Here is a 15917-nt window from a genome sequence, read left to right as displayed (position 1 = left end):
TTTTCCTCTGACTGTTTTATGGAAAAGATTCAAAGCTTCGAGTGTGTCGAAAACAGTGCAATCTGGTGGTTTGTAAAAAATAAAGAAGCCAAAAGCCTGTGAAAGAAACATCGTCGGACGAAACATTCGCCACACATTCCACAGATCGACTCATATTACCTGCACAAATGTAAGTCTAACAGTGTGTGTTTGTTTGTTGAATTTCTGTCTCTGAAAAATTAATTTACCCATTAAACTGTGGCATTAAATCCAAGTACGAATATCTATATGATGTAATAGAAGAATAATGTACACATGAAGTGCATATGGCAAATATTTCATTTTCCTGAAATTATTTGTATTTCTCATATTACTTGTATGACTGGGTATGTAAAAAACTTAAATGAATAAGTAAGATCTGTGAGTTCGAACCAACACACAAAGTGAATCGCGCACAGGACTGGAGAGAAAGTGAGGCTTCGTTTGTCACTGGTTTCGTGATTTCTAAGTTAACAAACACAAGCCTCGAATCGAGGCTTCATCAGGCACACCCCTTAACACAAGCTCCGATGCCTCGGTTCAAATGTCACATCACTAGCCTGATAGCACACGTACATCTCAGAGACGTCTATTTGACTTCTGCAAGAGATCTGCAAGATGTAGTTTGCTCATCTGCAATACGTCTATTCGACGTTTCCTATCAGATGTCAAATAGACATCTATTAGATGTCTTTAAGATGTTTATGATTTAGAATGTATGTAAAACTGAGTTAGAGACTCTAAACTTGCTGTGGTTAATGTTGAGACTGTCCTCTATCTTTGTGCCAAATTTTACAACTTTCCTACAAGCAGTTCTATGGGCTGCCATAGACTTCCAGAGGGAAAGAAGAATAAGAGCACCAACAAATGCAAATGCTTCAGTGCTTGGTCCCTAATTAACGCAATTGAGAATTTCACGTAAGAACGAAAGATTACAACAACGGGTATTCGCAACAGGTTCAGGCTGGTAATGCGAATTCACTTTTTTGATCAACAGAAAGCTGTTTACTTTAAAAGTGTTTCCTGATTTGGACTCTATTTGTATTAGCAGGAGCTGAGATTCAACAAACCACCATTAGAAACCACATAAAAGAGCATTAAATTATATTTTCTCAAGAACACTATATAGTAACTTTAGTTAAGAACATTAGCTAACATTACTACCTCATATAATCCTTAGCAGATCATTAGCAAACGTTCATTTAGTTCAAAATGGCGTGAAAATATAAGAACACTTTTAATATCTTATTCATAGACTCGCTGTAGTGTTTTAATTGACTCCCAGGAGGCTGAAAACTCTGGGTTTAATGTTTGTTTATAGGCCTGTGTTTTAACATGTATTCTTAATGTAAACGAAGATGTTTTCTGTTGAACAGACAGTTCTGTAAGAGATTTGAAGTCCTTAAATTCAGCTGCTGAACTAAATGAGGTAAAAGCGTATGGTTTTTAATTCTCTTTCACGGGAGAGAAATTATCCATCTGGTCCACTCAGACATTTCAAGAAGCATATTGCTATTCGTTTTTATATATTTCACTATTGGCACCATCTGCATTAGTGGAAACTGAGACAAAAGGAAATAATGACAGTTCACACAATCATATGTTGCTCAGCATTCCTGCTGTGGTGGATAATGGAGCAGAAAAGAGTTCAAGCTTGATTAAATGGATTCGCTAGCAACTGTGAAACTATTTCCGAAGGATGCTGGCTGGAAATCGCAACAGAAGGCAATAGCAAAATTGTCTAATTGCCATCAGTTGACAGAGAACAAATTGTTTTAGTTAAAAAGCCCACACCGGTGATCTGCAAGTAGACATTGTTGGCCCTGTTTAATATGAAGATAAAAATCACAGCCGAAGGCAAGAACCCTTAGGCTCAGACAGACATTTGCATAACTAACTTAAGGTTTGTCTCTTTTTATGCATTCAACACATTTTCCAACCATGGAGGACACAAGGAATGAGTTATTTCAGCAGTAATTAAGGTTAACCAACCTATGAAAGTCAAACAAGGTAAATGTAATTGATATTTTATGCATAGCAAACCTTGAATATCCTAGAATTCATGAGTTGTCTTTGATTTTTTCAACATTTTCAACTTAATTTTCAATTTATTTTCTGTTTTCCTTGTCCCAAACACAGAAGTAAACATTTTCAAAAGAGCAAGCGGGTATAGTCAGATTTAACATGGCTGAAAAAATCAATTCGTTCAATGCAACGAAGAGCACACCTACCCACAATGCCGTCTGTCCTGTCTTTGGCCTGAAGCGGGCTTGTTTCATTTGACATGCTTGGCAGGTCTTTGGTGCTCACAAGCTTCCTCCCAGCTTTCACTCCCCATCAGCTCAAAAACTACAAATATTGACAAGAAACTGCTTTAAGTTTGGCCGTGTAGGGATATTGGGGGAATGTGTGCCTTTCTGTGGCTATAGAGAAGAAATACACGCAAACATGGCCTGGCCAATGCTGCCTCCTTCATATCCTCGAGTACACCTCGTCTGCCTTGAGCGAGAGCCTCAACAACAAATGCCAAAGGAATAAACCCCTGATAAAACTCTGGACAAGTCTTGACAAAATCAGCTAGATGAATAACCAGAGCTGCACTGAAGACTCTTCAAGAATAGCTCTCAAATCAAGAGGGCAGTTTTGAGGAGGATCCAGCCACCTCTGGAAGTCAGAAGGTTGGTCAGATGCTTGACTTTTGCTCGAGTCTGTTGTTTGTGTGAATGAGGCTTCTGAGAGACACTCAAAATCACAGGCCTAGCAAAATGGCTAATATACAACCTTTTTGTTTACACTATATTTTATACGATATTTTGTTTACACAGAGAGTTTCTCCACTCATGGAAGCTTCTGCCTATGATTTAAGTCTCAGCTTGTTTCACAACAAGAACTTGAACGCTATGATTTGTGTTGGCGGGGGGGGGGGGTTCACAGATGCAAGGGTTCGTAGCTTTTTTAATATTTAACATACAGTTCACTGGCGACATCTGCTGTTTATGAATAGTTTCTCCGGTTGTTTTTCTATCTTACAATACGTTAGGCAGGAGCGCCACACACTGTTTTTAAAGATATTATTTCGTCTAATGAGGCATGAAATGTCATAAATGTCAAATATCCATTAATAATAAAAATAATAAAATGCGTGTGACGCAAAAGAAAAACAGTCCTTATTCTACAGTTCTAAATCTAAATGAATGACTCACTGCCAGCTGAAATATTATTATTTGTGACCTTGTAGCACAAAATCAGTCTTAAGTAGCACGGGTATATTTGCCCCTGGTGAAAAAAACAGCATATGCTGGTTGGGTATGTTTTGGTGCTGGTTTAAGATGGTCCTTTGCTGGTTTGTGCTGGTCCTTAGCTGGTTTAAGCTGGTCCTTTGCTGGTGGATGCTGGTCCTTGACCAGCAACATGACCAGCAAAGGACCAGCATCCTATCCTAACAAACCATACATCAATGGAAAGCTTATTTATTCGGCTTTCAGTTATATGATATGTACGTGATATAAATGTGTCTTTTTATAAATGTATGAAAAGACGTATGATGTAAAAATCTCACTTTCAAAAAATTTACCCTTATGACTGGTTTTGTGGTCTAGGGTCACATTTTTATTAGTAGTAATAGCCTAGTAGTTTAGATTAGTAATTTACATTTTTCGTATTATTACATATTTCGTATTATTATTTTTATTACTTTGATTTTTTTGCTAAAGAGTGTTTTTGTTTTTGAAAACATATTTTTTTTGATGAATGACATTTCTTTTCAAACAAAACTAATAGAGCAGTTTGCCATCGGAACCATCTCATGAATGTAGAAGATCAGGGGACACGTTTGCAGACGTGCAAGTTCAGCGCTTCCGGTTCACTATTAGCGTCTGTCAAACGGGTAAAAAACAAGTTTAGTTTTTAGCTGTACAGCTCTCTTCGGATATGTCTCATGCATTGAGGACACTTGCCACTGGAGTTTTTAGCGTGCAGAGATCTGTGACCGTCCTGCCACTCTTGCGTCCCGTGAGCGCCGTGAAAATCGGAGGACAACAGCGGAGCCGCAGCGATGGAGTGAAGGGCAGTGAGAGTCAGCCGTTTGACGAGTCCCTCCTTGAGTTTCTTGTGTGTCCACTGTCCAAAAAAACCCTGAGGTATGATTGTTTATAATGCATAATATTATTATCTTGTGGTGGGATATACAGTAGTTATATAACAGTGATGTTATACACTACCAGTCAAAAGTTTTTGAACAGTAAGATTTTTAATGTTTTTAAGTCTCTTCTGCTCACTAAGCCTGCAATTATTTGATCCAAAATACAACAAAATCAGTAATATTGTAAAATATTTTTACTGTTTAAAATAACTGCTTTCTATTTTATGTTTTAAAATGTAATTTATTCCTGTGATCAAAGCTGAATTTTCAGCATCATTACTCCAGTCTTCAGTGTCACATGATCCTTCAGAAATCAAATATTCTGATTTGCTGTTCAAGAGTAATAGTATTATTATCAATATTTAAAACGGTTAAGTACATTTTTTTAGGTTTCTTTGATTAATAGAAAGATCCACAGATCAGCATTTATCTGAAACTAAAAGCTTTTGTAACATTACACACTATACCATTCAAAAGCTTGGAGTCAGTGCATTTTTATTATTATTATTATTATTATTATTATTATTTTTATTATTATTTATTTATTTTGGAAAAGAAATTAAAACTTTTATTTTAGCAAGGATGCTTTAAATTGATCAAAGGTGATGAAAAAGATATTTGTAATGTTATGAAAAATTACATTTCAGATAAATGCTGTTCTGAACTTTCTGTTAATCAAAGATATATATATATAATTTTATTTTTTATTTTTTGAGAAACAAAAGAATCTGAAGGATCATGTGACTGGAGTAATGATGCTAAAATTAATCTTTGTAATCATTGGAATAAATTACATCTTAAAACATATTTAAATAGAAAGCAGTTATTTTAAACAAATATTTCATTTTTACATTTTTTGCTGTACTTTGGATCAAATAAATACAGGCTTGGTGAGCTGAAAAGATTTCTTTAAAAACTGTTAAAAATCTTACTGTTCAAAAACTTTTGACTGGTAGTGCAGTTGATAATTTCCATTACAAATTTTTACCTTTTACATCATAGTTACTATTTTTAATAATTTATGACTTTTTTTATTATACATTAAAAAAAAATATAATTTTGCATAATAATTAAACTAATATTAAAAGCTATTTCCAAAAAAAAAAAAAGTTACAAAAAATGCTACAAAACATTTGAAAGACTTTCTCCTTTATATAAGGAGATCCTATATATTTAGTATGGTTTTATAATAACTGTATTTTTATGCATGAACTGTTCAGATTATCATTATTAAAAATACTAATACATGTCTTCACTTCTGATTTTTTTTTTTTTTTTTCAAGGTACGACGAAAAGAGCAACGAATTAATAAACGAAGAGCTTGGTATCGCATATCCCATCATTGATGGTATTCCTAACATGATCCCACAAGATGCAAGAATGATCCGTAAGAGCGGCTCGACTGAAAAACCCACCGAATCTTGAGTTTAAAAAGCAAATTATTTGTTTTCTGCCACTATGTTTTTCTCCCTGTCAACAGTGACTGTTCTTGTCCCCCTGATATCATTGTCTGGACTGTTTTACTCAGCAACCGTGGATGAAAATTTCCCTCAAGGCTGCACTAGTGCAAGCAGCGTGTGTTTTTATAGCCTGCTGTTGCCAGTAACAATTCCAGTGTATGTTTTCTTTCACCTTTGGAAGTGGATGGGAATCAAGCTGTTCAGACACAATTAAGACTGTAGTTTTATTGTCTTCCACATAACAAGAGACTAATTTAATTGTACCAATGTTATGAACGATGCTTGCTTTGTAAACACAGTGAAGATTCATATCCAGAACACTGAATAAACATTAAAGCGAACAATGTAAAATATAGAATAAAACTGCAGATAACAAAGCTTTGTCTTTTTCATGGAAGTGCACAGAACTGCTTTTTCATCGTGAATTTGTAACATCCTAGCTTAGTCTGATTTTACTTCTTCATTTTCTTCTCAACACTTTCCGTGAGTTTCATCAAAGGGCACATGGGCTTCGGCGAATCTTCACCCTTCACCTTAAAAAAGAAAGACTCGTTCAAGCGAGTCTGGATGACCTTCAGCTGAAGCAGATCACCTTTAGCCTTGGGCGCCGTATCGCCGTCTTCACTCGATGTGTCTGATATCTTCAGTTTGGGCGGTTTCGCAGAATCTACAGTTGATTGTTTTGAGCCGTGCAGTTGTCTTGTTCTGTTCGGCAGGCTCAGGTCTACCGGTTCCTCTGTGCTTTCGGACGTGCTCTGCTGCTGTAGAAACCTGAGAGAGGTGGAGAGTGCTGGTAAGGTAAAGAAGTTTTCGGTTTGAGTGGTTGCTTCAGCTCTTGACCTTTGTGCGTGGTTCTCAAGCGCCTTCACGGCAGTGGCCTCGCTGCAGCTTGAGCCGCTGGAGATCTCCACATATGGATCCAAGAATGATTTCTGTGTAATAAACAGGTCTTGGCTGTTCATTTCCTCAGCTGTGTTGGATTCCAAGCTGCTTTCACCGACAAGCTGCTTCTTTCCGAATTCTTCAACGTTTGTCTTTGCGGCTTGGCTCTGCTCAGGTGGCAAGTTGAAAATGACTCTCTTTTTACGTTTCGTGCTTCTGTAACACTCTTTCTCGGTTGAATGTGGCGTCTCCTGATCGGGGGAGATGCAGATAACTGGCTGAATTTGGTGCGTATCTTTGGGTTGTTTAGGCTGTTTATTTAATTTAGGTTGCTGGAAGTCTTCCTTCAGTTTGCTTTTCTTCTTTGGCTTTTTTCTTTTCGTAGTGTCTTGCATTTGTGTAAACACTGCCTCATGGCAGCTATCATTAAACAAGAAGTCAGGCACACTCTTTTTGCTCTTATCCTTTTTTTCTTTTTTCGTTTTCTTGTTTTTGTGTTTCTTGGATGCTTTAAAAGCAATGGGAATATTCGTCATTGTTGAGAGGGAAGCCATTTCTTCTACAAAATCAAAGAGGAACAAAAAAGCACATAAGTTATATTACCACTTCTTATTATCAGTGTTGAAAACAGTTGTGCCACTTAATATTTTGCTGGAAATGTTGCTAGGTTTTTTTAAAGGATTCTTTGAATGTGCATCAGAACTGTTTTTAACATTGATGATGATAATAAATGTTTCTTGAGCACCAAATCATTCTAAAATGATTTCTGAATGATCACGTGACACTGAAGACTGGAGTAATGATAAAAATTCAAGTTTTCCATCAAAGGAATAAATTGCATTGTAAAATCTATTTAAAGGGGTCATCGGATGCCCGTTTTCCACAAGTTGATACGATTCTTTAGGGTCTTAATGAAAAGTCTATAATATACTTTGGTTATAAATTCTCAATGGTAGTGTAAAACAACACCCTTTTTACCTTGCCAAAATCAGCTCTGCAAAAATCATTCTGGTCGAGGCTGCTTTAAATGCAAATGAGCTCTGCTCGCCCCGCCCCTCTCTTCTCTCTGTGGAGTGACGAGCCTGTTTACTTTAGCCGCATTTAGTCACTAAACTTGCTAACTAGCACATTATTAGGAAAGGCGATCGCAAAGATTCATAAAAAAACCCTTATACTCACTGCTGCTGTAAGTGAAGCTGGATCACGAATGATTCGAGCGAACATAGACGGATATATGTAGATCGGGAGGTGCATTCCCTTCACAAACAAACGTAATCCACTGCATCTTCAGCGGCTCAGATGTCGGGAGTAAATGACGTCCACTATGTTCATTATTACATCCAGCAACACAACACCTCAATCGCTCAATTCTTGTCTAACTTACATCCCTGCTCCGGCATCAAAACATGGAGGTTGGACTGTTACAGCTGATCTGAGGTAAGATGCTCATGTCAATCAACTATTGTGGAAGCGGCCTCTGTCGGTGTGACGCCACAACAACAGGCATCTAAGAATTCGATTTGATTTGAAAAAGGGAATATTATTTTTCAGATTAATTAAAAACCACTGCATGGACTTTTATCATTATAGGGTAGATTTGTACATACACTGCCAACACACATTAATGTTCAAACAACATGTAAAAGTGAACTTAGCATCCGATGACCTCTTTAAATAGAAACAGGTGTTTTAAGTTGTAGTAGTATTTCACATTACCATTTATACTGTAGTTTTGATCAAATAAATGCAGCCTTGGTGATTTCCTTCAATCTTAACTATTCCAAACGTTTGACATACATTCCAAATATATTCCAAATTTAAATATGTATTAACGTAATGTGTATCTGTGGCTACAGTTTAAGTCAAAAGTTGACACACACCTTGCAGAATCTGCAAAATCTGCATGTTATTTTTTTATTCAGTACTGACCTGAATAAGATACTTCACATAAAAGACATTTCCATATAGTCCACAAGAGAAAATAATAGTTTAATTGATAAAAAATTACCCTGTTTAAAAGTTTACATACACTTGATTCTTAATACTGCCTAAATGATCCACAGCTGTTTTTTTTTTGTTTGTTTGGTTTTTTTGTTTAGTGATAGTTGTTCATGAGTCCCTTGTTTGTCCTGAACAGTTAAACTGCCTGCTGTTATTCAGAAGAATCCCCTCAGGTCCCACAAATTCATTGGTTTTTCAGCATTTTAGTGTATTTGAACCCTTTCCAATAATAAGTGTATGATTTTGAGGTCCATCTTTTCTAAAGGATTCATATGCAACTATTACAGAAGGTTCAAACGCTCACTGATGCTCCAGAAGGGAAAAAAAACGATGCATTAAGAGCAGGGGGTGAAAACTTTTGAACAGAATGTGAACATTTTTCTAATTTTGCCTAAATGTCTTTTTTTTCATTTAGTACTGTCCTTTAGAAGCTGCAGAAGATACTTCCCATGTTTCCCAGAAGACAAAATAAGTCAAATTTACCCTGTAAATTTTTCAGCCCCCGGCTCTTAATGCATCGTTTTTCCTTCTGAAGCATCAGTGAGCGTTTGAAGCTTCTGTAATAGTTGCATATGAGTCCCTCAGTTGTCCTCAGTGTGAAATTATGGATCTCAAAATCATACAGTCATTGTCGGAAAGAGTTCAAATACACAAAAATGCCAAAGAATTTGTGGGACCTGAAGGATTTTTCTGAAGAACTGCAGGCAGTTTAACTGTATGTAACCATATGTAAATGTCTTTTATGTGAAATATCTTATTCAGGCCAGTACTAAATAAAAAATAACATGCATTTTACATAATCACTCTTATTTTTGGTAAAATAATTAACATTTTGCAGATTCTACAAGGTGTATGTAAACTTTTGACTTTAATTGTATATGCATGCAAGCTTAATATACCTAGTGCAATGCAACAAACCATTATGTAATCTGATGGACAAAAACCTGAAAAGCTATAAATTGTAGTTTAATTGTTAGTGGATACTCACATGCCTCAACAGAGTTAAATGTCCTATTCGTTCTGTTTCTTTCTCCCACTAACACCTGTTAAGGTAATAAAATACATTTAATCCACATGTTTGGAATCTTACTTTTGCAACCATGTTTCAAATTTTGTGTAACTCTTACCTGATTTAGCTGGTCACCTTTTCTCTCAGCCAGGACCTTAAAAGTTCAAGTCAGGACAAATTTAACAGTAATGAGGAGAGCATACTTGTGGTTATATCTGTTGAGAAACATTGTATCTCAAGTTCAGTGCCACAATTTAACACTTCGTTCATCGCGACGTCATTCTCCACAGAAGCAATTGTTACAGAAAGCAACTGTGTAGCCTAAGTGCTTGTCCTTTGCGACTAAATGTACGACAAAGTACATTTCGTTTAAAAGTATGTAATGCATTTTGGTGTTTTGGCCCTAAACCAAAAGGAAAACGGTTATGTACTTACCTATTTTGCTAATTGACAAAACACGCACTCGTATTTTTGCGCCAATTGCCGACTGCGCATGCTCTGTAAGTGTCGACATTTTCGAGCATCTAATAAATTCTTTAAAAAATATAATATTAAATAAATTTTAAGAACAAATGAAGTCTAAAGACAATTAGTTCTAAGAAAAACTATTCGAAGTGGTGTGTACTGAAAATGTGCCATTTAATAAATCACGCCGTTACTGTGACGACGAAGAGCTACGTAACCTTCATTCATGAATAAGCATCAGTCCTCTGTGCGTCACTCGGCTTGTCAGGCAACTATTTTCACTGCTGGAGAAATCCCTTTCTCACATAAAGGGCTCTTTTTGTAGCTTCTCTTGTAAGGAATGGCTTCCGTGGTCTATCACGTCAGCAAAGAGTGGCTAAAATGATTTTTACTGCCTTTCTTTTTACGATCCATTGGGAATATCTCATGTGAACCTGCATTAAATGTGTTACTAATGTCTTTCCGCTCCTTTAAACGGTGTCTTTGAAGCCACGTACGGTTGAATCAACCAGCGTCACTAGTTGAAACAAGGTCACCAAGTTCAAGGTTTATTTGTATAAGAAAAGACATACATTTGGTTTCCCAAAATCTGTTTAAAATACATTTATATTTTTTGTTCGCTTGCCACAATGTTGTAATATTTATTGTGATTTTATATGATTTATTTATTATTTGTTTTGTGAATTATATTGCATACTGCACTTTCTTTGTGTATTAGTACAATGCATTATTTATTTTGTACATTTATACATTGTACATTTTTTTGTTTATACTATGTATCATAGCTGTGAATACAAAAATACAGGTCTAAACCTGTCTGTATTCTATTCTATTCTGTTCTGTTTTATTCTATTTTATTTTGTTCTAATACACTGCACATTGTACATAATTTGTTTGTACTATGTATCATAGCTGTCAATTCAAAAATACACACCAAATCCGTCTCTATTCTATTCTATTCTGTTCTATTCTGTTCTATTCTATTCTATTCTATTCTATTCTATTCTATTCTATTCTATTCTATTCCACTGTAATACAATACAATGGTACAGATTCTGTTTATATATTGTATCATAGCTGTAAATGCAAAAATACATGCCAGATGTGTCTAGATTCTATTCTACTCGATATTCTATTCTATTCTAATACGTTGTACATTGTACACATTTCATGTCTTTATACTATGTATAATAGTAGTAAATATAAAATTACATGCCAGGCCTGTCTCTATTCTATTCTGTTCTGTTCTGTTCTATTCTATTCTATTCTATTCTATTAGACTGTCCATTATACATAATTTCTGTTTATACTATGTATTGTAACTGCAAATACAAAAATACACACCAGATCTGTCTATGTTCTATTCTATTCTGTTCTAATACATTGCACATTATATAATTTTTCTGTTTAAACAATGTACCATAGCTGTAAATACAAAAATACATGCCAGGTGTCTCTATTCTATTCTATTCTATTCTATTCTATTCTAATACATTGCACACTGTACATATTTTTTTCTGTCTTAATACTATGTATTATAGCTGTAAATGCAAAAATACCGGCCAGACCTGTCTCTATTCTATTCTATTCTATTCTATTCTATTCTATTCTATTCTATTCTATTCTATTTCAATACACTGCCCATTATACATAATTTCTGTTTATACTATGTACTATAGCTGCAAATACAAAAATGCATGCCAGACCTGTCTACATGCTATTCTATTCTATTCTATTCTATTCTATTCTATTCTGTTCTATTGTTATACACTGCCCATTATACATAATTTCTGTTTATACTATGTATTATAGCTTTAAATTCAAAAATGCATGCCAAACCTGTCTACATGCTATTCTATTCTATTCTATTCTATTGTAATACATTGCACATTTTACATATTTTCTGTCTTTATACTATGTATCATAGCAGTAAATACAAAAATACATGTCAAACCTGTCTCTATTCTTCTATTCTTCTATTCTATTCTATTCTATTCTATTCTATTCTAATACACTGCGCAGTATACATAATTTCTGTTTATACTATGCATTATAGCTGTAAATATAAAGATGCATGCCAGACCTGTCTACATTCTATTCTATTCTATTCTATTCTATTCTATTCTATTCTATACATTACACATTATACATAGTTTCTGTCTTTAAAATATGCATTATGGCAGTTAATACAGTTAATACATGCGAGACCTGTCTATATGCTATTCTATTCTATTCTATTCTATTCTATTCTATTCTATCCTGTTCTATTCCATTCTTCCAAACATCAAACATTTTTTCCAATAAAAAGCAAATTCTGTTGCATTTTATTTGAATGTGGTACATCAGAAAAACAGTAAAATCACAATAAAATAATGTTACACAAATTACATTTTCTAAAATATGACTATGAGTCTTAAAATGTTTCAGAACCAATATTTAATGATAATACTCTCTTTTTAAGATTAGAATGTTTCACCTGCTGTCAGATCCTTTCAGATTCCGGCTATTAACATTTATCACAATTCATTTCGGTCATGAAATGTTGTATTCGAACTTACGTAATATAATAATTTTATCGCTCAATAAACCTTGAGAAAAACCAAAAGTAGCCACATGGTGGCACTTAATATAGATTCAATTCACTGTGTCACAAGGACCTGCATGGCTTTTACACCTGTGGCATGATTGCATTGGATGTCCTTAGGTGACTTGATATCTCCCCCTAAATTCTCCTGAATAATCATGTGTAGTGGTAACACAAACTGCCGATGACATGACCTGCATTGATAAAGCATGAGGTAATGAGAACTACAGTTCTGGGGTTGAAAGGTCCCCCCTCCTGCCACCAAAGGGTCTAAATACTGCTGAGGATTGTTAGGACTGTGCTAGGGATCTCATGCAAGGGTCAAAAGTCTATTTGTTTGGTGGGTGTCATCTAAACAGGCCATGTTCACTTCAGCCCATACACAGTACTGCAAAAGACCAGGATGGGGTCAAACATCTTCGACACGCGGGTCTTGTCAGCCATAAATCTTGCGAATCTGGTATGTAAACAACTTTAATTGCTTGCCACCTGCGAAGTTTGTTTTACAGAATGCCAGAAGATGAAACAGTAGCTCATGGACAGGTGCAGTGAACAAGATGCAATGAACATCTCTAGAATAAGCAGTATTGGATACAGCTTGCATGCACTTTGCTGGTTATTGCATTAAAATGCAGATATTGGGTGACGATCTCGTCCTCTGTAATTTACAGACTGAAGCCATGCTTATTGCCTCGGATGTCATCGGACCGCTTGCTCCCTGTCGTCATACCCCATTTCTTCTCGAGCCAGAAGCCCATAGCTTGGAGAGAAACCCTAACCACACCACGAGGTAAGATCTACGGGTCAGACCTGTTTAGGTACTCAAACACACTCTCTGTGTCATGACATAGCCATTCCTGGGCTACATTTAGAAAACTTCGCTCATAGTTACCTAATCTGTCATCCAGTGGCCATAAAAGTAGGACAGAGCCATCCACCTCCCCGGGTGCCCCTCTGGACACCTGTGACTGCAGCAGGTTCTCGGCTGGATGACCACCTGATAGAGAAAACGTGTAGCAGCTGCTAGTTACAATTTATGAATATGTACTTCTTCTGTACAATTTCAGAGGAAAGCCGGAAAAGTTTTTATTGATCCAGATAGATGCATCTATCTATTAGTCTCTTGCATATTAGTCTGTTATTATCTGTTATTGTATATATATATATATATATATATATATATATCTATATACCCAGATAGATGCATCTATCTATTAGTCTCTTGCATATTAGTCTGTTATTGTCTGTTATTGTATATATATATATATGTGTGTGTGTGTGTGTGTGTGTGTGTGTGTGTATAAAATATATATATATGTATACATAATTTAATATGTAGGGTTTTAGCAGGGTTCTGTGTATATATATATATATATATATATATACATACAATCTATATAGGAAGAGGTCAGATGCAAAAGCCTCTAAATCCATCTGACGTATGTCTTTAAAATTTGCATTTGTTTCTGGCTACTTTGTATAGGTTTCTATGTAAGTGCTGGTACTTTTGATTGGGCTGAGGCAGGAATTTAGTCTGATTTTCTCAATATTTAGATTTTTTTTTCACCCTCAGATTCCAGATTTTCAAATAGTTGTATCTCGAGTTGCCCTATCCTAACAAACCATACACCAATAGAAAGCTTATTTAGCCAGCTTTAAGATGATGTATAATTCTCAGTTTAAAATTTTTTAAAATGGTTTTGTGGTCCAGGGTCACAAATTATGTATGTATGTATGTATGCATATATATATATATATATACATATATAATACATGTATATACATATAATACAAAATCTGTATATTAATATGTACAATTTATGCAGCCTTTCCTAATGTTACAGTGTTGGTGAAACATGTAGATCATAGTAAAAATCATACAAAACCATAGGCAGAAAATAGTTTGCTAAAATTACAATTATAATATAACATTTTTAAAATAAATAGAATAGAATAGAATAGAATAGAATAGAATAGAATAGAATAGAATAAATTTGCTACCTAATTTAAATTGGCTGTACTAAGGCTACCAAACTAAAATTAAGTCATTTCTTCTGTATTAACATTTTCCCCTTTAGAATTATTTTTATTTTTATTTATTTATTTTTAGTATTTTATTACATTTATTTGTCTGTGTACTTATTGGTTGAGGTCGGTAGCCTAAGGAAATCGTACCACTACACATAGAAGTTCAAATTCAGGGGCGGGTTTTCAAGTGAAGGTAACGAGGGTTGAATTATTGGAGCTGTTGTCACACGCATTCTTCATCAAGGCACGGGGTGACATCATCACTAATAATGAAGGCGGCTCATCAATGGACGCGGGGCTATAAAAGGAGCTCACACCGTGAACTGTGAACCAACACTAATGTGAACTGATAGGCTGATGCACGAACTCCTGCAACCTGTTACTCAATACCAAGTGGTAAGTTAAGCATTTAATAAATTATATTGTTTTTTTTTTTAAATATTACTTTTTTTTGTTTTAATCTTCGCGATATATTTAATTCTATATAGTAATTTTGCTACAATTAAAATTATGATTAGCTACCATAAACGCATTTATTTTTAATTCACAGATTTATAAAATGGTTTTCATCAATCCTGGACTTTTGGAGAAAACAGTTCTGCTTTTCTCCATCTGCATATTATTCTATTCAACACATGCAGATAGCAAGCCACTTAGGTAAGTACATTATTATTATTATTATTATTGAAATTCAGAAACACTTTTTTTATGTATTATAATGTGTTTTCCCTCTCTCATCAAAAGTAAAAGGGCTATCAATGAAGTCCAGCTTATGCACAACCTCGGGGTGCATAAACATGTGGAACTGAGGCAAGACTGGCTCCAGATGAAACTGCAGGAAATCCACACGGCCTCAAACAAAAACGAAGAGAAAACAGCACTTGTTCCAGATATTATTCCAAAACTGAAGAATCTAAATCCAAGGGAAGCTGAAGATATCATTGCAGTTCTGGAAAGTCTTATGAACCCATCGTAAAAACAGAACTGGATTAATGTGAACTCAGGGACTGAAGTCGAGCCATTCTGTTCAGCCTTAAAAATTTTATTAATAATATTTATTTTTTTCTATACATGATTTATTTATATTTTTTATGTAGTTTCCATTAGTTTTTAGCGGCTAAGCCGTGACAGCTCAAAGCTCTCTTATGTATTTATTCATTAACATAGGCTAGATCTATTAAACTGAACCCAGAAAAAAGTAAACGAGCAGTCGGACCAAATGTTTCTTAAGAAAAGAAAATAGAGAAAAGTCATTTTTGAGTGTCTTCTATTTAAGATGACAATATAAAATAAACATTTTTTAAAAATCATTGTTCCCTGTTGTGTTAA

General features: G+C 34.9%; 4 protein-coding genes across 4 annotated transcripts; 3 read left to right on the top strand and 1 right to left on the bottom strand.

The window, feature by feature from the left end:
- Positions 1 to 3847: 3847 nt before the first annotated feature.
- On the top strand, positions 3848 to 5584 carry LOC127156210 (protein preY, mitochondrial). Its single transcript, XM_051098954.1, has 2 exons — positions 3848 to 4157; positions 5443 to 5584. The coding sequence occupies exons 1-2, from the start codon at positions 3949 to 3951 to the stop codon at positions 5582 to 5584; spliced, it is 351 nt and encodes a 116-aa protein (XP_050954911.1). The 5' UTR covers positions 3848 to 3948.
- Positions 5585 to 5617: 33 nt separating this feature from the next.
- LOC127156211 (phosphatidylinositol N-acetylglucosaminyltransferase subunit Y) lies at positions 5618 to 5872 on the top strand. The gene has a single exon (XM_051098955.1). The coding sequence runs from the start codon at positions 5618 to 5620 to the stop codon at positions 5831 to 5833; it is 216 nt and encodes a 71-aa protein (XP_050954912.1). The 3' UTR covers positions 5834 to 5872.
- Positions 5873 to 6071: 199 nt separating this feature from the next.
- Positions 6072 to 10535, bottom strand: si:ch211-176l24.4 (uncharacterized). Its single transcript, XM_051098979.1, has 4 exons — positions 9947 to 10535; positions 9630 to 9726; positions 9491 to 9545; positions 6072 to 7060 (listed from the first exon to the last, which is right to left on the bottom strand). Exon 4 carries the CDS (start codon positions 7053 to 7055, stop codon positions 6072 to 6074), a length of 984 nt encoding a protein of 327 aa, XP_050954936.1. The 5' UTR covers positions 7056 to 7060; positions 9491 to 9545; positions 9630 to 9726; positions 9947 to 10535.
- A 4371-nt stretch (positions 10536 to 14906) lies between these two features.
- On the top strand, positions 14907 to 15832 carry pth1a (parathyroid hormone 1a). The gene is made up of 3 exons (XM_051100275.1): positions 14907 to 14984; positions 15139 to 15245; positions 15333 to 15832. Exons 1-3 carry the CDS (start codon positions 14946 to 14948, stop codon positions 15562 to 15564), a joined length of 378 nt encoding a protein of 125 aa, XP_050956232.1. The 5' UTR covers positions 14907 to 14945; the 3' UTR covers positions 15565 to 15832.
- The last annotated feature ends 85 nt before the right edge of the window (positions 15833 to 15917 follow it).

Source organism: Labeo rohita, chromosome 25 (assembly GCF_022985175.1).
Source record: "Labeo rohita strain BAU-BD-2019 chromosome 25, IGBB_LRoh.1.0, whole genome shotgun sequence".
Taxonomy (NCBI): domain Eukaryota; kingdom Metazoa; phylum Chordata; class Actinopteri; order Cypriniformes; family Cyprinidae; genus Labeo; species Labeo rohita.
The sequence above is the reverse complement of the archived record's forward strand: the minus strand, read 5'-3'. Positions and strand labels throughout refer to the sequence as shown.

Coding starts and splice junctions, on each gene's coding strand:
- LOC127156210 (XM_051098954.1), top strand. CDS start 3,949: ATGTCTCATGCATTGAGGACACTTGCCACTGGAGTTTTTAGCGTGCAG. Junction 4,158..5,442: donor CTGTCCAAAAAAACCCTGAG/GTATGATTGTTT, acceptor TTTTTTTTCAAG/GTACGACGAAAAGAGCAACG.
- LOC127156211 (XM_051098955.1), top strand. CDS start 5,618: ATGTTTTTCTCCCTGTCAACAGTGACTGTTCTTGTCCCCCTGATATCA.
- si:ch211-176l24.4 (XM_051098979.1), bottom strand. CDS start 7,055: ATGGCTTCCCTCTCAACAATGACGAATATTCCCATTGCTTTTAAAGCA.
- pth1a (XM_051100275.1), top strand. CDS start 14,946: ATGCACGAACTCCTGCAACCTGTTACTCAATACCAAGTG. Junction 14,985..15,138: donor CTGTTACTCAATACCAAGTG/GTAAGTTAAGCA, acceptor TTTAATTCACAG/ATTTATAAAATGGTTTTCAT. Junction 15,246..15,332: donor GCAGATAGCAAGCCACTTAG/GTAAGTACATTA, acceptor TCTCATCAAAAG/TAAAAGGGCTATCAATGAAG.